The sequence below is a fragment of the Ochotona princeps genome, chromosome 4 (assembly GCF_030435755.1).
Source record: "Ochotona princeps isolate mOchPri1 chromosome 4, mOchPri1.hap1, whole genome shotgun sequence".
Lineage (NCBI taxonomy): Eukaryota > Metazoa > Chordata > Mammalia > Lagomorpha > Ochotonidae > Ochotona > Ochotona princeps.
In genome coordinates this window covers 2,397,699-2,417,948 of record NC_080835.1, presented here as the reverse complement: position 1 = coordinate 2,417,948, position 20,250 = coordinate 2,397,699, and the positions used below count along the sequence as shown (strand labels likewise).

The 20,250-nt window shown below is 62.2% G+C and overlaps 1 protein-coding gene across 6 annotated transcripts in view; it reads left to right on the top strand.

Moving 5' to 3' along the window:
- Positions 1 to 20,250, top strand: part of ANO1 (anoctamin 1) — a 103,189-nt gene that overhangs the window by 32,007 nt on the left and 50,932 nt on the right. For 4 of the 6 annotated variants that reach the window (XM_058662696.1, XM_058662697.1, XM_058662698.1 and 1 more), the window contains exon 2: positions 18,715 to 18,887. In XM_058662696.1, the coding sequence (XP_058518679.1) occupies positions 18,715 to 18,887 (173 nt within the window). Of the gene's footprint in view, positions 1 to 11,819; positions 11,974 to 18,402; positions 18,541 to 18,714; positions 18,888 to 20,250 lie in introns of those variants that run through there. The other 2 variants (XM_058662699.1, XM_058662700.1) reach the window with 2 other exon arrangements.

Below are 20,250 nucleotides of genomic sequence, written 5' to 3'. Positions count from 1 at the left end.
TTGTGGGACAGGTCCCCCCAGCAGCGACTCCTCTTAGCTTTCCATTCGGGAATGCACCGTGGCCAAACATGGCATTCCGGTTGTTACTTGGCATCCCCCAGGATTCTCTGGCTGTGCTGCGGCCGCGCGACCCCATGCGTGAAACTCCTAGCCCAGTCGCTTCTGCTAGCAGGCGCTCCCTTTCCTGGTAAGTTTGCCCTTAATTGTTTGTGTAGCTCTCTGAATCAAAAAAGCAAGACCCTGTGGCCTGCCATCCTCACAGGGAGCCAGAAGCCAGCCCGGAGGACGCAAGCTTTAAAGGTTTATTGGTGAATTTGGAAGGCAGAGTTAGAGAGAAATCTTCCATCTGCTGGTTCACTGCCCGAGTGGCTGGAGCTGGGCCGGTGTGAAGCCAGGAGCCAGGAGCTGGATGGCAATCGGAGCAGTCAAGACTTGAAACCAGGCCCATGTGGGTGCCAGGGCCATCGGCAACGGCTTCATCCACTGTGTCCTGGTAAAGCCCCTAGCATTTTAAAAAAAATGAATTGTTAAGGTCAAAAGTGACAAAGGTTGGTACTATTTTTTTTTAAGATTTATATTACTTGAAAATTGAAATTACAGAGCCACGGAGCAAGAAAGGTTTTCCCTCTCCTGGTTTGCTCCCCAAACGGCCACAAAGCCTAGAGCTGAGCCGATCCAAAGCCAGGAGCCAGGAGCTCCTTTCAGATCTCCCACACAGGTAGAGGGGCCCAAGCCCTCCGCCATCTCCACGGCTTTCCCCAGTGTGCCCACGGGCATGCCCGAAGTGTGCGGGTGCTGGGCCACCCTGGGTTGAACAGTGAGGAGCAGCCAGGGCCTGGCGCCTCCCCCGGTCGGAGTGGGGGTGGTTAACAGGCTCTGCAATGGCAGGCAGTTCCCCGTGGGGCTGACAGTTTTCGAAACATCTTGTGTTTCTGTGGAATGAAACATTTTAAATAATCATGCAAGCCAGCTTGCAAGCATGGGCCCACCCCCACCCTGGGCCCAACCTCCTTTGCAAACGCCCCATGGAACCTAGGTATCCATATTAAAAATAAAGCAACTTTCCAAATATTTTGGTGAAAATAGAAACTTTCCGTTTTATGAGATATTATTTTTGTCTCCCATCTGTGCTCAAAGTAAAACAAAATATTAAGGCTTAATTCCAGCTTCTTTCAACTGTTTAACTTTGCCCCTGGACCTTGGGATAAACATTTACCCAATGGATGAGCTGGTGGGTTTGAATTTTTGAAACATAGTAAATGTTTTTGCCGTTTAATAATCTATCTCGTTTCTATAAACTGTATCAATTTATTGGATGTCTTAGCTCCTTCTGAGGTTGAGTAAAGTTTAAGGTTCGCGTGGAGTAGTCCTCCGTGGTCCGCTGAAGCTCTGCTCTCCCGCCCTGCTCCAGAGGTGCCAGCCACTCCGCTTCTGCTGCCTTCCCACCAGCCGGGGCTTGGGCAGCGCGGCCTGCGAGTTACTGCTTAGACTTCAAGGCTGGAAATGGGACCATGGCTTTCTCTCACTCCCTGCCCCCCTCCCTCCCCCCCCTCCCCGCCTTGTCCACTCTCTCCCTCTCTCTCCCCCCTCCCCGCCATGTCCACTCTCTCCCTCTCTCTCCCCCCTCCCCGCCATGTCCACTCTCTCCCTCTCTCTCTCCCCCCTCCCCGCCATGTCCACTCTCTCCCTCTCTCTCCCCCTCCCCACCATGTCCACTCTCTCCCTCTCCCCCCTCCCCGCCATGTCCACTCTCTCCCTCCCTCTCCCCCCTCCCCGCCTTGTCCACTCTCTCCCTCCCTCTCCCCCTCCCCACCACGTCCACTCTCTCCCTCCCTCTCCCCCTCCCCGCCATGTCCACTCTCTCCCTCTCTCTCCCCCCTCCCCGCCATGTCCACTCTCTCCCTCTCCCCCTCCCCGCCATGTCCACTCTCTCCCTCTCTCTCCCCCCTCCCCGCCATGTCCACTCTCTCCCTCCCTCTCCCCCTCCCCACCATGTCCACTCTCTCCCTCTCCCCCCTCCCCGCCATGTCCACTCCCTCCCTCTCCCCTCTCCCCGCCATGTCCACTCCCTCCCTCTCCCCTCTCCCCGCCATGTCCACTCCCTCTCTCTCCCCCTCCCCGCCATGTCCACTCTCTCCCTCTCCCCCTCCCCGCCATGTCCACTCCCTCCCTCTCCCCCTCCCCGCCATGTCCACTCTCTCCCTCTCTCTCCCCCTCCCCACCATGTCCACTCTCTCCCTCTCCCCGCTCCCCGCCATGTCCACTCCCTCCCTCTCCCCCTCCCCGCCATGTCCACTCTCTCCCTCTCTCTCCCCCCTCCCCGCCATGTCCACTCTCTCCCTCTCTCTCCCCCTCCCCACCATGTCCACTCTCTCCCTCTCCCCCCTCCCCGCCATGTCCACTCCCTCCCTCTCCCCCCTCCCCGCCATGTCCACTCCCTCCCTCTCTCTCCCCCCTCCCCGCCATGTCCACTCTCTCCCTCTCTCTCCCCCTCCCCACCATGTCCACTCTCTCCCTCTCCCCCTCCCCGCCATGTCCACTCCCTCCCTCTCCCCCTCCCCGCCATGTCCACTCTCTCCCTCTCTCTCCCCCCTCCCCGCCATGTCCACTCTCTCCCTCTCTCTCCCCCTCCCCACCATGTCCACTCTCTCCCTCTCCCCCCTCCCCGCCATGTCCACTCTCTCCCTCCCTCTCCCCGCTCCCCGCCATGTCCACTCCCTCCCTCTCCCCCTCCCCGCCATGTCCACTCTCTCCCTCTCTCTCCCCCCTCCCCGCCATGTCCACTCTCTCTCTCCCTCTCCCCCTCCCCGCCATGTCCACTCTCTCCCTCTCCCTCTCCCCCTCCCCGCCATGTCCACTCTCTCCCTCTCCCCCTCCCCGCCATGTCCACTCTCTCCCTCTCCCCCTCCCCGCCATGTCCACTCTCTCCCTCTCCCCCTCCCCGCCATGTCCACTCTCTCCCTCTCTCCATTTCTCTCTCTCCCTCCTGCCACCTGCCCTGAGCCCAGTGCACTTTTCCCTCCCACCACTAGGTGCTGTTGGGGCGTGCTGCACGCAGGCCCCCAGGGCAGGGCCTGCTCTGCTCACCAGGGACTCTGGGCCTGGGGACTGTGCACTCAGGGGAGCAAAGTGGACAGACGGGATTCTGGGCGTGCTTGCCAGCTCAGACCGGTTCTTCCCGCCAGTCCAGGGCAAGGCGCCCGGGGCTCCTCTGGGTCCCCAGGAGATGGGAGGGGCATGAGTTTCTCTGACCCCCGGGACGTGTTTCCTTCCTGGACTGCTTGTGGCGGCTGCTATGGGGCCTTGGCTGTGACATGTGGGAGGTGCAAGCTGGAGGTCCCCATGGGTGCCACAGGCCAGCTCGGCAGGGCCAGCCACGACCTGGCACACAACAGGAGCAGGATCTTGGTGGCCGCTGCCAGCTCCTTATCACTACGGCCGTGTCAGAGCGGTCACAGCCAAGAGCCCTAGCCCCTGGGGGCAGGGGGTGCGGAGACCAGCTTTAATCCCAATGTGGCTATGGGCAGCCCGCGTCTCCTCTCCGTGCCTCCACGTCCCTATCCGGCAGAGGTCCTGGGAGGCGGCCGAGATGGCTGTGGTGTGGAGTCCTGGTCCCTGGAGCATTTACACATCAGGTGGCACATTCCTGCTCTGTGCCAGGAACTGTTTTGTCCCCTCCCCCCAAGGGGGTGGATTTTTAGGGGTGACTGTTCCGGAAGTGGATGGAGGGGTGAGAAATGGACAAGCAGCAGAAATTTGCAGCTGACAGCCGCGGCAGCCTGGGTAGCTGCAGGAGCGACCGGGAGGACAGGTGCGCCCTGGGAGGATCCATTACCTGTTGCCTGGCCCCGCCCCTGCACCTGCAAACCCCGGCATCCCACAGCGGGCGGGGGGTGGGGACAGGGGAGGTAGGGAGACTCAGGTCCCACAGGGATCCTGCACAAATCTTTCCACACGGAGAGCAGCTGGGAGCACGTGCTGGGAGGTGGAGACCCAGGGTTAGAGCTGCTGGTACATCCCAGGAGGATGGAGCCGGACGGCTGGGGCCCTCCTGCCCCAGCCCAGGGGTTCCACCTACAGCTACCGCAGCCTTGCCCCTGACCAAGCACCCAGGGGCCAGGGGCCGCCCCTTCCCTTCTCCCTTGGCTTCTCCTTCCTCAGTGACCTCAAGATCCCCCAACCACCTCCAACCCCAGGTAGCTCCTGGGCCACCCTTGGAGAACAGAGCCTCCCAGAGTCCAGAGGCTCCAGGTCCCACGTGTTCCCGCTCCCCCTGGGGGATAACTCACCCTGGGGCTCAGTGCTGCCTGCCATGCCTGGCCCTGTGACCTGATTCACTCTCCTCTGATGGGAGTTGGCTTGTGGCCACAGCAGTCAGGGCCGGGTCAGGCCGAAGCCAGGAGTCGGAGCTTCGTCCCAAGCCCTGGGCCATCCTGTGCTGCTCTCCCAGCTGCAACGGCAGGGGGCTGGATCCTAAGCAGAGCAGCCAGGACTCAAACAACAGCAGGTGCAGGGGGAATTTCATCCACAGGCCCCAATGCCATGAGCCCCTTGGGGACATAGTTGTTGAAGAGGACATGTGTAGAAGTGGCCAGCTCATCATTTCAAACACTTCTGGGTCCCTGCCAAGCCAACACACGCAGTGATGGCCCTGCGGCCTAGCTGAAAGCTGTCTGCACCCAGGCTACTGCTCTGGAGCCAGTCACAGCTCCACCCCTCACTGGCTTCCCAGGAATCCTGCACTTGAGTGGTACACCCTCCTGAGGCAGAAGCGCACCTGCGTCTCCTGGCTGTAAGCTCTGGTCTCTCTCCCACCCTGCACTGGGCGTTCCTGAACCCTCTGGAGCGGATCTGTATGGACCATTCTGTGTCCCCCACTCCCAGGCATAGCCCCCCTCATAGTGGCATCGCGGAGTGCAGGACACACTGAGACACTGAGCCACTTGAGACACTACTGCCCGATCTCCTGAGTTTGAGCCAGCCATGGTTGAGGGGTCCTCTGGGCCATGAGACGTTGCCAGGCGTAGGCTGCCAGGGGTGGGCGCCTGTGTCTCCCCTTCCGAGGAGGACCCCCAGAAGGCTTCTTTGCCCAAGGCGTCCACAGGCTTGCAGTTGCGTGGCTGTGGCCTTGGGTTCTGGCTTGGGTTCCAAGTCCTTGTCGGGGAGTTCAGTGTCTTCTCCAGGCCCACTCTCACCTGAGGCCAACAGATCCGTCCTCCCGCGGTGGTCGCCGTAGCATGTGATGCTCGCCCAGCCACCCCGAGGTCCTCACCTTGTCCCCTACAGGGTCCTGGAGCTGGCTTGGCGCCTGGGTTGAGGGAGCAAGCCAAGGTCCTGGCATGGGACACCACGCCCCTCACTGACCTGCGTGCCCCCGTTCATCAAGCCCGCTGTTGGTCCTGTACCATGTGGTGCAGTGCGGCCACACTCTGCAGTGAATCAAACAACTCGACCTCGGCCATGCTGGTGCTGACACCAACCTTGATGGCTTGGGACTGGCGTGGTGTTGCCCTCCCCTCCTCCCACCTCCCCTTGGCCGCCTCGGTGTTCCTGGTGGGTTTTGGGGTCCGCCTGTCAGGCCGCACCCACACCTGTCCCCTCCTGGCACTGACTGGGCGCTCCCGGCTCCCGCGGGCCGGGATGGCGGCTGACAGCTGAAATCCTGGAACGTTCCGCCCGGCGGCTTCCTGCCTCTCTGCAAGGAAGGGTTGGGAGCTTTCTCTTTGGAGGTCATGCGTATCTTTTTTTGTTGGCCAGTCAGTGTGCTGCTTAGAAAGGCAGATGTTTTCAGGAATGATTGACTCTTGACCGTGACCTTGGCAGATGTACTTCTGAGTTCCCTAATGTTCATCTTGGTTTTCTCCATTGGAAACACTGTTGTTTTTGGAGCACGTGGCTTTATTTCTTCCTTTCAACCTACAACTTTCGATTTATTTTTCCTGCCTTGTTGCATGGGTAGGGCCTCATGCAGATGGCAGGTGGCCACGCTTCTGGGCCAGCTCCAGGCGAAGGCCCTGGTCAGTGTGTTCTCCTGCCATCGTTGGGGGTTTGGTCACTGTCCCAGGCCACCACACTCTTGCCGTGGTTGTGCCATCCCTGCCACCCACAGGGGACACCTGGCTTCACCCTGACCCAGCGCTGCAAATGTGAACCAGTGGACGGAAAGCCTGCTTGTCAAAGTGCGAGAAGTTAGGCCATGGCTTGTTCACTTGACGCGTGGCTTATGTCCCGAGGCAAGGTCCCCAGCCTCGTGGGGCGGCCCGAGCCTAGGCCTCCGGCTCTCGGAACTTCTCGCTGGTTCCACCTTGGGTCTGACTGGCTGTAGTCTTGTGGCCTTGTGAGATGCAGGCTTAAGAGCCATTGTCTGTGGACGAGTTCCATGAGGATAACCATCGGGGTGGGGAGCTGTGACGGACGCGTCTGCTCTGTGGGTTCTTGTTGTATGTTTTTCAAGGCCTCAGGTGGTTGAAGCGTGCAATCGCTTTCTGTTGAATCAAAGCAACGTTTCTGTCCGCTCGTTCGCCCTTCGTGTAGCGTGGCTGCACGATCCTAGCTTTTTCTGCATGGTGTGCGTGTTTTTCATCTTGCTGTTATTTTGCGGCATGTCTGTCCCCACTCCTTGGATGTTGTCGCTCACAAGACACCACCGTGGCTGCTGTTTGAAACGAGTGAGCGGCGCTCGCCTCGGTCCCTGCTGTGTTCCGCTTTCCGGGTCTGGCTCCTTCTCCATCCACGCGGGGTGCTCTTCCGTAGGCCTGGAGGCTTCCTGTGAGTGCAGATCCGTGGCATCTCTAGTTCCTGCTCACCTGCCAGGATTTCCTCAGGCGGCTGAAATCCACCACTCTGCTGTCTCCCGCCCGCACGGTTCCTGGGGGCGAGTCGGCTGCCTGTCTGACGGCTGCCTGGCTGGGAGCGGCTGTCCTTTCTCTGGCATCTTGAAGGAGTCTTGTTTGCCTATTGCCTGGCCCGCCTGGGATGTCCCACCTGTGGATCTCACTGCCCACATCCCTCACTCGCTCGGCCCTGTGCGTTTTCTCATTGCTTTGTGAGAACACGGGGTCTGACTTTCCCAACGCTGTCTTGGTGTTGCTCTGCTCCACCCAGTGCCCCAGCTGCCTGTGAGTTAGGCGCGCTGCCCAAGAAGTGTGTGCCTCTTGCTCAATTTCACATCTTTTTTTCCCCCTCCATATCCAACTTTAATAACTTCTAAGTTTAGTAATCTCTTGCACTCCAATCTGCTGTTGTATCTTTCTGTCGAATCTTTATTTTTATCTCCAGAGTTTCCATTTCATTCTGTTTGGAAATTCCAGCTCCTTAGTGGAGTTCTCTAGGTTTTTTTTTTTTTTTTTAAGATGTTTTTACTTATTTCTAAGGCAGAGTTATCTGGAGAGAGACACACGGAGATCAGGCTCAGCCATGCACGGGTTCAGTCCCTAAATGGCTGCGACGGCTGTGGCCAGGAGCTCCACGCAGGTGCCCTGTGCGAGCACAGAAGCCCAGGACTTGGCCGTGCTCTGCTGCTTCCCAAGCTTCATCGTCAGGGACTAGACCATGAGTGGAGCGGCACCGTACGCGAGGCAGGCGTCCAGGGGGCAGCTTCCCATGCCACAGCGCCGGCCCCCTGCGTGCTCCACGGATGTCCTCATGGGATGTGTGTCCCTGAAGCACCCAGACATCCTGTGCGCACGGCAGGGGCCTCTTGCTCATGTCCCCTGGGAGACCGGCTCACTCAGTTCTGCAGGGTGGGACGGGCTTGGGGTGCGTCTTCAGGAGTCACGGGAGGCTGCTTTCCTTCTGGTCCTCTGGAAGCCTGGAGGGGCTCCCTGGCAGCTCTGTGACCCCACCAGTATCTCTCTTTTCTCTCCATCCTTCATGTCTGCTCGGTTCCTCAGCCTGTGCGTGGGGCGACTCGGGGGTCAGTGAGAGGACAGCCCAGGAGCTCACGCCTGAGACCTCAGCCATGCTCCGGGCTGTCCTGGCACCAGGGCTCTGCCGTGTTGGTCTGTTTCCTTTCAGGCTTGTTCCTGACCCCACAGCTGCTCGGTGTGGCTGGAAACAGAGCTGCCTGCTAGAGGGAGGGCCATGCACGTGTAGGAGGGACCTGGAGCCTGCAGTTAGAGGAGAGCAGACCATCCCTGGGCTGCTTCCCACGGCATGACCTTGACAACACCCCAGGCTTCCACATCCTGCTCAAATGCAGTGGAGTCCAAAAAGTGTGGGGCCACGTGCAGGGGCAGGGCTGCTCCGCGAGGACCCCGCACCAGAGCCCTGGAAAGTTGCAGTTAAGCCACAGTGGCCTGGAGCGCCTGTGCAGTCAGCATGGAAGGTTCTGGAACCTTGCCTTGTGCTTCCACACCTGTGCCTGCAAGGGGATGCTGCGGCCACTGTTACCCATGTGCCCGTCTGTTAAACCTAGCAGGCTTCCAGATGGACCCCAGGGTGGTGCACAGGGATGGAGACCCTCCTGTGGGAAGTGCCCGAATCCAGGCTACGGGAGCAGTGGCAACTGGGGGGACCTTTGGCAAACTTTGGACAAGACCCCTGACCTTGCTGGAGCCGGCAGCTGACGCAGACCAAAATGTCCCAGCATTGTGCTTGTGTGGAGTGGATGTGAGGAGGCGAGGGGAGGGGAGGGGAGGCCCAGGGCAGGCTGTGGGGTGCCTCGGAGCCCTGGCCGTGGGGTGCCTCGGAGCCCTGGCCGTGGGGCGTGGGGTGCCTTGGAGCCCTGGCCGTGGGGCGTGGGGCTGCCCTTGGGCCCTTTGTCTCCCCTTCCTTCCCTCCTCCAGCGCTACCCGCTGCACTGGCAGCACTTGCTTTGTGGCCAGGTACAGCTGGGCGACCCAGTGTGGTCGTCCCCGGGTCTCCTCACAGGCCTGGGGGCCCCAGAGGCACAAGACGGGATCCGGCTCAGCTGGTGCGGGTCTGGTGACCTCTGCCCTGGGGCTGGAGCCCATAGGCCTCAGCCCAGCGGGTCCAGCCAGTGTCCTCCTGGCCCGAGTGGGCCTGTCAGGAACGCCAGATGCTAAGCAGGGGAACAGGTGTCCGGGCCCTCCCTCCCTGCTCTGTTCTTGGTCCTGTTTCTGTCCAGGTTTTTCTGGCAGGCTCCCGGACTTCACAGCGGGCCTGCCTGTCCCCTCCTTCTCCCCCAGCCCTGGCCTCCTGCGTCAGGGCAGGGAAGGGCTACCTCGAGAAAGAGGTTTGGGTCTTCCTGGTCCTCCCGTTCCCACCCCAGAGAAACTCTTCCTTCTTCCATTTCTGTTCTTCCCCATCCCGGACACCAAGCCTGGCGCCGCAGGTCCTGGGTGGGAGAAAGTCATTTACACCCTAGTGTGAACAAGATGGTGGTTTGGTTTTGGTTTTGCCTTCCCTGGGGATCCTTGCTCTCGCTGTCCCCGCGAACAGCATTAGATTCTCGGGGAGCTTTAAGCAGAGGGGCGGGGCCGCCATGATCACACACACAGCCTGCCAGCCCCATGCTGGCACCGTCCTGTCCCAGACAAAGGAATTTAGAAGTGTGTGGCTGAGAGCGATCTGGAGCTGCCCCCGGGGTGGGCGGGAAGGGAGAAGAGGCCCCAGGTGCTGCTTGGCTGGGCAAGCGTGGGAGGCAGCTGGCTCTGGCCCCGGCTCTGACGTCTCCTCCCCCGGCCGGGAGACCCCAGGTCTGGATTGCGGAGTGGGGATGTCTCCTAGGCAACAGTGGAGCTGCCAGGACCCCTCATGGCCTCCCGAGGAGGGAGGCTCAGCCGTGGGTAGGAGATGCATGTTGCCGGGGCTGGGCCCGGGTGCTTCAGGGTCCTCGGCTAGAATGTCAACGGCACAGGCCGACCTCCAGCGCCAAGAGCGGCTGTGGCCATCTCAACCGTGCAGCTCACCCCACCTGCCCGTCTCCCTTCTCGGTCCGGTCTGGCTCTTGCAACTCCTCCCAGCCTCGGGTTGCAGTCTCCCCAGCAGGCAGTCCGTCCCAGCAGACTTTCCCCCGGCCACCCCCAGGTGCTCCCAGCCCTGCCCTCAGGCCTTTTGTGTCTGTCTCCCTCTCTCTCTGCCTCCCTGCACTGGAATGTGAGTCCTGTGGGAGTGGGGGGCAGCAGGGACTCCTGTGGCGTTCTCTGCTCTGGGCTTGGAGCAGTGAAGTGTTTGTAGAACGCGGGAGCGTCCATCACGTGAGTGAGCAAGCCAGGGGGAGGCCAGCCTCACGCTCCGGGCCCTGACCTGGTGACAGCTGCTCTGGTGGTGCCCGTGGTAGTGTGTGTGTGTGTGTACATGTGTGTACTCCACAGCCGGTCCCTGCTTGGGGCCCAGCTCGGAACAGGGATCCTGAGGTCTGTGACCCTCAGGGTCACCCTGCAGGGCCGCAGGACTCGGAGGGAGGAGGCCCATCCTGTGCCTGGCGCCGGTCCCTGGGAGTTTCTAGAACTTCCTGACAGATGAGCCAGTGGCACCTGGCAGTCTTCCGGGTCAATCACTTTTCAGGCATTGGTGAGTACCTACTGTGTGCTGGGCTAAGTATAGACCCACTGTGTGTGCTAGGACTGAATACAGACCCACTGTGCGGGGGAGCGAAATACAGACCCACTGCGTGCTAGGAGCACATGCAGACCACTGTGTACAGGGGCTAAGCACAAATCCACTGTGTGCTCAGGTCAAGTGCAGACCCACTGTGTGTGTGGGGACAAAGCACAGACCCATTGTGTGCAAGAGCCAAGTGCAGACCCACTGTGTGCTGGGCTAAGTATAGACCCACTGTGCTCAGGGGCCAAGTGAAGACCCACTCTGTGTATGGGCTAAGTATAGACCCACTGTGTGTGCTGAAGCTAAGCGCAAATCCACTGTGTGCCAGGGCCATTTGCAGACCCACTGTGTGCTGGGCCCAAGTGCAGATCTACTTAGTGTGTGGGGCCAAGTGCAGACCTACTGTGTGCTGGGACCAAGTGCAGACCTACTGTGTGAGGGGGCAAAGCACAGACCCATTGTGTGCAAGAGCCAAGTGCAGACCCACTGTGTGCTGGGACCAAGTGCAGACCTACTGTGTGTGCCTAAGCTAAGTGCAAATCCACTGTGTGCTGGGGCTAAGTATAGACCCACTGTGCATGGGGGCCAAGTGAAGACCCATTGTATGTTGGGACCAAGTATGGACCTCCTGTGTGCTGGGACCAAGTGCAGACCCACTGTGTGCTGGGACCAAGTGCAGACCCACTGTGTGCTGGGGCCAAGTGCGGACCCACTGTGTGCTGGGGCTAAGTGCGGACCCACTGTGTGCTGGGGCCACCAGCACCTGTTGTGTGCCAGAACTGCAAACGTCGTATCCCTGACTCCTTGGTGCTGTGGAGATGAGAGAAGCCCATGGGTGTTTTGTCTTGTCCCTGGTGATGGCCCAGCTCTGTGGTGGAGAGACACACTCAGGTATAGACTAGCACTGTGGTTAGGCCCCGAATCAGAGACCCCCTACCCTGACCCTTCCCCCCATTCCCGACCCTCCCATCAGCCAATAAGAGGAGCTCCCCGAGAGTCATCCAGGTCCATGACAGGCATTGCCATGTCCTCTGTCCATTGAGGCAGAGACCCTGTGACCCAAGACTCCTGTCCAGCTGAGCCCAGCCCCCTGCCCACCATCTCCAACCCCTCCACCCTGACCGGCTCCAGTCATGCCCCATGCAGGTGCTTTCCTGTGGATGTCAGTCGGTGTGACCGTCAGTCCGTCCACTCTGCTGCACCTGCAGGCCGTCCCTCCTTGCCCGTGGCCCTCTGGGGCTTGGCTGCGAGGCCACGCCCTCGGGGAGGCCGTGCGAACGTCCGGTAACCTTTCGCACTCCAGCCTTCTGCGTGCCGCAGCCCTGCCGACTTCCTGACGGGCCCAGGGCCGTGCCCTCTGTGTCCCCGCTCGCTGGCAGCCCGGAGGGCTCTAGAAGCGTGTGGCCACCCCTGTCCTGCCAGGAAATCCCAGCCCCTCCTGTCGCTGCCCGGCCAGGCCCTCAGGTGAGAGGCGGACCAGCCCGGCTCCTCAATGGGGCTTTTGTCCCAGCAGTCGGAGGAAGGGAGGGGGCGGCCCTAGCCCCGCGTGTTGGTAAATGTTAAGACAACAGTTGTCCTGCCTGGGGGAGAACCCCTGTCACCCAGGTCCCTGGACTGCCCAAGGGAGACAAAGAGGGGCCTGTGACGGCAGGTGCCGGCTGGGGGCAGCCTGGGCAGCTGTCCACTGCACGCTGGGCTCTGCTGGGTGCTGAGAACCCAGAGTGCCAAGGTAGGGAGCCTGGGGCAAGGGAGACTGGCCCCCTGCGAGTCCTTCCTGACTGTCCCGAAGTGGCAGAGGGCAGGAAGTTCCCAGAGGTGAAGATGGGAAGATAGGCCTCCCACATACACTCCCGCCTTGCTGAGGTCCCCAGGACAAGCGAAGCTGTGGCGGGCAGCAGCGGGCAGCAGTGGGCAGGGCTGGCGGCCACCCCCTCTGCAGTGTGGCCCCAAGTGTCTGCCGAGCCCTGTGCCGCAGGTGTCTGCTGGGTGCCATGGGAGCCCACCCGTCTCCCCCCACCTGTGGCTGAATGTCCCATCAGCCCGTAGCCTTCCCTGGTAGAGCAGCATACAAGCTGGGTGCACACACATCTCCAGCTGTGCTGGAGCTCCAGGGGACCTGGCTGGCTGCAGTAAGACCAGCTCCGTCACCCGAGGGGTGCCTCAGGGGAGCTGGGTGCCAAAGGCCAGAGGCAGAGGTGGGGCTGACTCCCTGAGTGGTTCTCAGGGCGTCTCCTGTCCAGCAGGCACCAAGACCACCAAAGATGAGGGCACCTCTGGACCCTGGAGGAAGCCCGGCCTTGGCGAGCTGCCTCTGCTCCCCCCACCCTTCTCCCCAAGCTAACTCCCTGTGTAGTGTGGATGTGAAGGGTGGTGAGGGAGGGGCGAGAGAGGCTTGGCTTTTCCAGAAAGTCAGACAGAACCATGCACCATCAGGAAACGGTGGGTGGGGGGCAAGTCTGAGGGTCGATGTGCCCCGCAGAGCCCCCAGGTGGTGGGGAGCCTCTGGGCCCCCAGGTCAGAGCCAGCCTCCCGGGAGACTGCAGGGGAGGAGGTCCCAGGTTCTTGTGGGTGTGCACACGTGTGCCGGAGGGCATGCGTACACTTCGCCGTGGGACACAAGCCCTGAGTTTGTTCCTTTGGCACAGGGGACCCAGGAAGCCGAGCAGCCAGCGCCCTGCTGCCCAGGCCAGTGGCTCTCATGCTCTCTGCTCCCCGACACTCCACTTTTCAAGAGCAAATGCCTCGGGGCCCTGTAACTGTTGAGTAACGGGCTGCGTGGCCTGCACTTCTCCAGGTCCCTGCGGTTTGCTTCTGCGTCATTTTTAGGCTTGAAAAGCAAGGTGCAGCCATCAGATGGTGGCAGAGGAGCCCGTAGTTTGGGGAGGAGCAGAGCTGGCAGATGGAAACAGGACAGGGAGCCTGCAGGGTCAGCCCTGGTCTGGAAGGGCATGGGGGCAGGGTCAGCATAGCAGTGAGTGACCCGGTGAGCAGGTGCATGGTGCCTGGAGGCGCTCGGCAGGGAGTGGCTGAAGGAGTGAACAGGTGGGTGAGCAAGGGAGTGATGGCGTGAAGGAGCAAACGGATGAGTGAGGGAGGATGGTGAGGGAGTAGGCAGTGGGCTGAATGGCCGGCTGAATGGCCGGAGAGTGTGTGCATGAGTAATGAGCACTGCGCGAATCGTGATGGGATGCCTGCCCCCTCCCCAAAAGCCACCCAGAAAAGCCAGGTGACTGAGCCTGAGGCCCCCATGCAGGGCCCACCGCCGAGGCTGCTGGGGCAGCCCTGTGCAGCACTTGCAATGCCGGCGGAGGGATGTGACCCCCTCAGCGCCCCCAGAAGGACTGCTGGGTAGTTCCTGGGTGGGTGGGCAGACACCACGTACCAGGAATCTATTGCACAGTGTCCCTGGTCGTGTCTTCCACTTCCACGTGACCAGCCCCATCCTCGGCTGTGTCCCAGCCTCCACCCGGCCTGCCGGCAGACTGTTCCACATGAGCCCAAACAGGTGGAAATCCCAGCAGGGCTCCAGGGAGAGCCACCGCTGCCGCACACAGTCGCCCCTTCTCCCATTGACTTCTCCTGTCGGGGTGGGGGCAGCTGCTGCTGGGACGTGCCCTCACTGCCCCGCTGCCCCAGAGTCAGGTCGGGACAATGGGTGTCCTTGCTGTGGAAGCAAGCTAGGCTCGCTCGCTCACTGCTCCCACAAGCACGAGGTCCTGAGAACACGATGTTCCCGGGTCATCGGATCTGGGCGCCCTCCCTGAGAAAAGCGCCCTCCTCTGCCGCCCTACCTGAGAAAAGCCCACAGCTTGGCAGTTCTGCAGGAGGGACACTCCAGAGCGGGCAGGGACCCCACTGCAAGACAGCTACTGGGCACCAGGCAGGTGCAGAGTCCCTCAACGCTGAGCTGCACAGGAGACAGTTGGGATGTCCCAGAAGCCTTGGGGTCTGACTGGTCACCTCTGGTCATGCTGGGTCGTGGAGTGGGGATGGGGGCTTGTGTGGCTGGCACGAGGGCCCGCCTGTTCTGGCCCTGTGCCGGCTACCGCAGCGCCCTGGGATGTAAGTTTCTCCCTTGTCCCCCAAGATAGGATAGCCACGTCCCCAGTGTGTGTGGTTGGTTGCCACGCCCAGGGCATCCGTGGAAACTGCCCAACGCTCTTGGGAAAAGGGAACCCTGAGAGTAGTTGGCTTGGGCTTCCCAGTGTGAGATCTGAGTGTCTGAGGGGTCTGCAGCTAGCTCCCAGAGCTGTGTGACTGTGAGGGCTGAAAAACATTTTTACACAGTTATCTTTGAGTTGCAGCTTCCCGTGACATTCCGCAGGCTCACAGGAGGCATCATGGAGCCATGCGAGTGTTGGGGGCTTGCCCTTGGGGTCCAGGATCTATGTGGGGTTGGGGAGTGTGTGCAGTCCCCCAGCTCCTGGAGAGGGGGCTGCAAGGGGCTCTCACCCCTCCCCCAGGTAAGGTCAGCCCTATCACCGCCCGCTGGAGGCCCCTCCCTCTGAAGAGAGAGCCCCGTGGGGACCCCCTGGCAAGAGTTGGCATTGGTCTAGAATGTGGCCTGGGATTGGCCCACCTGCAGGATAAATGAACACATTGGAAAGCCAGACTGGCAGGGCGCAGGGGCAGAGGTGAGCCCCAGAACCCCACCCTCACCCCCACACCAGGACACGGCCATGGGCCAGGCCAGGGTAGGGAGCAGCATGAAGAGCCCACCAGACGGGCTTCTGGGAGGTGTGGCAGGAGGGACGGAGGCGAGAGGTGGGGGTCTGCGGGCCTGGCCCTCGGAATTCTCCGGAGGCGGAGGCGGGTCTTGGGTTAACCAAATCCACTTCTGAGCTCCTAAAACCCCTCCTGCCATGGAAACTGGAGAGCCCTGGGTTCTTTCGGGGGAAGGGCATCCCCCCTCGCCACCCGTGCCCAGACAGGACTGCATGCCTTGGCCGCGTCCCAGGCCAGGGCTGGCGGTCTCCCTGCCGGAGGAGGCTCCCCAGCCCCGGCGCTGACATCATGCAAGGGAAGGAAATGACAGTGGGCCAGCTCTAAACCAGGCTCGCCGTCCCCGGGGAAGGTGACAGCAGCTCCTGATGTCACCCACCTTTCCCACACGGGATGCCCACCGAGCGGAGCCGGCGGCGTGGGAGCGGGACCACAGCTCTGAGTCATGGCTGCCGCTCACTTCCTCCGGAGGGCTGCCTGGAAGAGGGCCCTGCTCGTGAAGCCTCCCCCGGCCCTGTCTCTGCCCACCAGCGGGAGCTGCAGCTGTAGCCGCTGGGTCTGCTCTGGCCCACTCTGTGCGTGGAGGGCAGGAGAGTTCAGTGGGATGCTGTGTGAAGCTTTGAAATCCCCGATTACAAGGGACCTTCCGAAAGTTCCAGGAAACATGTGTTGTGAACAGCTCATGTGGATTTTGCACTGAGATCAGCTTAATTCTTTCTATTTCCCAGGAGCTTTTGGAAGTTCCCACGTGGGTGAATGTTCATATGTGTGTGTGCACGTGTGTGTGTGTGCGCGCGCACCATGCTGCCAGTGGGGGGAGGGACTGGCTGATCTAGACTTCGCATCTCCTTTGTCCCCGGGCCTGTGCCTGACCTGAAAGTCCCCCCTCTCTGGGCCTGGACACGCTCATCTGGGCGACACAGGCGATAAAATCAACCTCCGGGGGCTCCTGGGAGAGCACAGGGCAGGCCGGGTGCTGCGCTGGGAGCCAAGTTCCTGCCCTAGGCGACACGCGGCCACATCCTCCCGCAGGCAGGACGAGGGCACTGCCGTCCTCTGCAGGGTTGGGACCCCTGGTGGCTGTGAAGTGACCCCCCGGGACAGCCCCGGGCAGTGGCACCAGCTTGGGGACCTTGTCCTGGGCGCCTGCTGCAGGTTCATATGGGACTCTGGCAGGGTGTGGGGAACAGGTGCCCCCTCAGACCTCCCAGCTCACAGAAGGAGCAGCTGCGGCAGTCAGGGCCACACAGGCTGGCAAGCCCTGATGTCCACTCGAGCACCTCGAGCTGTGTTCCTATGTTGAGCTGTGTGCTGGGTGGCCGTTGTCCACGCCTTCTGTAGCAGCCGGGTAGGCCGCTTCCCACGTGGCAGTGGCTACGAGAGGCAGTGCTGCTGGAAAGAGCACCCCTGGCAGGGTCATCGCCCTCCTGGTGGCCTTCCCGGGCTCCCACACTTCTCACCATGTCCCGCTGGGCCCCTGGAGACTGTCCAGATGTCAGAACACGGAGGCGTCCAACAACGCCCAGCATCAGGTGGTACCCACGGGCAGCAAGCAGAAACCACAGTAGGAGGGGCACAGTGCATGGGAGAGCCTGCTCTCCAGGTGGGTGGGAAGCGGGGTGGGCAGAGCCCTTGCCCAGAACCATAGCCTGGGGCGTGTGCCAGGGTGGAAGGAGGGGGGGAGGGAGCGAGTCAGGGACCCCAGGAGCAGCCCTGAATCGGGGAGGTGCCTTGACTCCGTGGAGGTGGAGCGCCATCCTCCCTCCTGATTTGGGGCAGGGCTTCTGAAGACCTCAGGCTTCCTGGTCTCCCCTCTGCACTTGGCTAAATGATTCTTTGTTGTCTTAGGGAACACGGGGTGAGTGGATGCAGGGTGCAAGGCTGGTGTGAGCAGGCCTGGGAGGTCCGCCCCGATGTGGGGGCTCCCCCAGGGCCTCTGGGGTCAGCAGTCCAGGGTCACCTCTGGCGTTTGAGCATCCCCCACCCAGCATCCACAAGGGACCATGCTACACTTACTGCTTTCTGCACAGGTCATGCCTCACGACTTTGTCTTCTGCCTCCAGAACCCTCGTTCAGACAGCTAGCGGGGGCACCTCGGCGCTGGCATGGAGAAGGGGGCTCACTCACTGGCCCTGAGTTCATGTGTGGGCCCACGTGTGCGATTCCTCCAGGCCCTGGGAGCTTGCCTCCAGCCAGTCAGTGGGCCTGGTGTGGTGGAGGCCACGGCGGCTGCTTCTGCTGGGGATAAGGACTGACTCTGGCTGGCAGGGGAACTGACAAACTTCTGGCACCTTCCAAGTTGAAGCACCCCTAAGCTGCGTGTGTGAGTGGGGCACGTTGTGTGCCCCTGGCAGTGAGCGACACAGCGGCCACACGGCCCCTGTCCTGCCTGCGCCATGACCTTAATTTAGCAGACACAACCGCTGTGAGGCCACAAGGAGGGAGAGATGAGTTCAAGTGTCGGCAGGTAGCTAGAGGGGAGTGGGTGACAGACCCTGTCCAGGTGGACAGAAGGGAAACCTTGGAGGACTCCCTAGAAAAGGGATCCTCCCCTCCCACCCCCACCTAGGAGGCACAGTCTGAATGTGGCTGTCCCTGGCCTCCTGCCTTTTTGTCCCCCTGCAGGGATGGAGGCTGAGAGACCTCTGGGGGAGCCAAGCCCCTGGCAGGCTCCTGGGTTGAGCAGGCAGGAGTTCCTGTCTCCTCCCTTGAAAGCTAAGGGGTATGGAGCTACCTGGGGCCATGCATACTTAGGCCCTTGGAACGGACGTGGCTGAGCCTGGTCAGTAGGGGACTTGGGTGATATCAGTGTCTCCTGAGATGGGATGGCCCCGGGGAGGGTCTCACTCCTGGAGCCAGTGTCCAGTGGGGGTGGCGGGGGGGGGGAGACATAACAGGCTGCAGAAATCAGGGAGGTTTCCCCTAGGAGGTGAGACCCGAGTGATAGCAGTGGTTTGCACGGGGTGGAGGGAGACCCTGGGGGACGGGACACCGGGTGCAGGGCCAGAGAGGGGTGCTTTGGTTGAAGGACAGGGACTACAGGCAGTTCCCTAGTAGGAACCCTCCCTTTTTGCCCTGGGCCCCAAATCCAAAGGGGGCATTCTCCCCGGATAAAAATAAATCTTGGAGCGGAGGGGCCCCGCAGATACTCTCTTCCTGTGTTTAAATTCCTACGGAAAATCTGACCCGCGTGGCCGCCGCCCCTGCGCAAGCCGGCGGGACGGGGCTTCTATCTTTAAGGAAAAGAAAGCCAGGCCGGCGGCCAAGTTCCCGATCAGGCGCGGGGCCGCCCGCGGGACCAGCCGCCAGGTCGGGCGCCACGGGCCCCCGGGGGCGGGTCGGGCGCACCCCGCACCCGGGCGGGCCGAGGGCGGCGGGCGGAGCGGAAGGCGGCCACGTCCCCGGGCGGCGGGCCGGGACGCGGGGAGGCCCGGCCCCCTGCGAGCGAGCGAGCGCCGCGAACTCTGCCGTCTCCGCCTGCAGAGGCCGCCGGGGCCGTGGATGGGGAGGGCGCGCCGCCCGGCGGTGCCCGCGCTCAGGCGGCCACGATGAGGGTCAACGAGAAGTACTCGACGCTCCCGGCCGAGGACCGCAGCGTCCACGTCATCAACATCTGCGCCATCGAGGACATCGGCCACCTGCCGTCCGAGGGCACGGTGAGTGAGTGCGGCGGCGGGCGCACGGGCCGCGCACCTGTGCGCAGGGCGGGTTGGAGCTGGAGGCGCACGGCGGCGGGACCGGGGTAGGGGGTGCAGGGACAGGGGTGGTGCTCCGGGGCCCCAAGCGTGGCTGGCGACACCCTCTGTGCCGCGTGAGATACAGTGGGGGGCGTCCACTCGCGCACGTGCGCCTGGGGATGGGGCGAGCCCCAGCCGAGTACGAACATGGCCTGTAGGGCCCTTGCTCCGTGGCCCCCCAAATGGAATCCTCCCTTCCAAGCCCGTACGGGCAGCCGGGTGGGGATGGCCGATCAAGGGCAGAGGCCGAGCGCCAGCCCGGGAGCTCCGGCTCCGGGTCCCACCTGCCCCAGCCGGCGAGGGGAACTCAGCGCTTGGCCTGGCGCTCAGGGCAGCCTGCGGGCGGCTCGGGTTTCTCCAAACTGTTTCCTCCGCGCTGTTTGCTAATGGGTTCCTGATAGTGGCTGGGCAAGGGTGCCTGTTCCGGAGCCCATCACGTGGTCAGGGACCCCCATCCAAATATCCTTCTCCCTCCCGCCCCCTCCCCCCGCAGCTCTCCACCTCTTCCCTGGGGCGGGGTGCAACAGCTGAGGAGGGACCCCTGGGAGGCAGAATTTGTCCCCCAGGTGTTTGGCTCAAGGGAGACTTTGCCTGGAGAGGAAAGGGCTGGGGTGTGGCTGCGGGGACTGGATCTCTCTCCGTCTCAGGCATCTTCCCCGCTGCCCCCACCTCCCTGCTCCTGGCCAGCTGAGGGCTCAGCCCAGGCCGAGCTGTGCTGGCCTGTCCTTGTGGCTGGAGGCTCAGCATGCCAGTGCGGGGTGGGGGACAGGACAAGTCCGGGTGGCAGGATTCCAGGGCTGCAGGGCAGGCAGAAGCCCGGGCCTGCACTTGCAGGGTCTCATCCGGGGTCAGGGGGAGAGTGGAGGGGTTCCTGGGATATCCAGGTGGGGGTGGGCAGCAAGTGCAGGGCTGGAGAGGGGTAGGGCAGAGCACCTGCAGTGATAAACAGGATGCTAGCCGAACAGCTCCGGGGCTGGCGACCGCACAGCACTGCCTGCCAGGCTCGGTTGGTCCCCGGGCACAGGCGGGCGCAGAAATGGGCAGGTTCCGCCCGCCAGGGGTGGAAGGACAGAGATGAGACACGCCTGTTGGCCATGGTGATGACAGCCGTGGCTCACTGGGCTCTCAGGATAGACCAGTGGGGCAGGGGCTGTTGGTGAACCTGCTCCTGATGGGTCGGGGCTTTTACATCACATGTGCAAAGACCCGGAATTGGGGCAGAGGGACTCCGGTGGGAGGCGTGAGACAGCGGGGCTGGCCGACGCCCAGGGGGAGTGGAAGT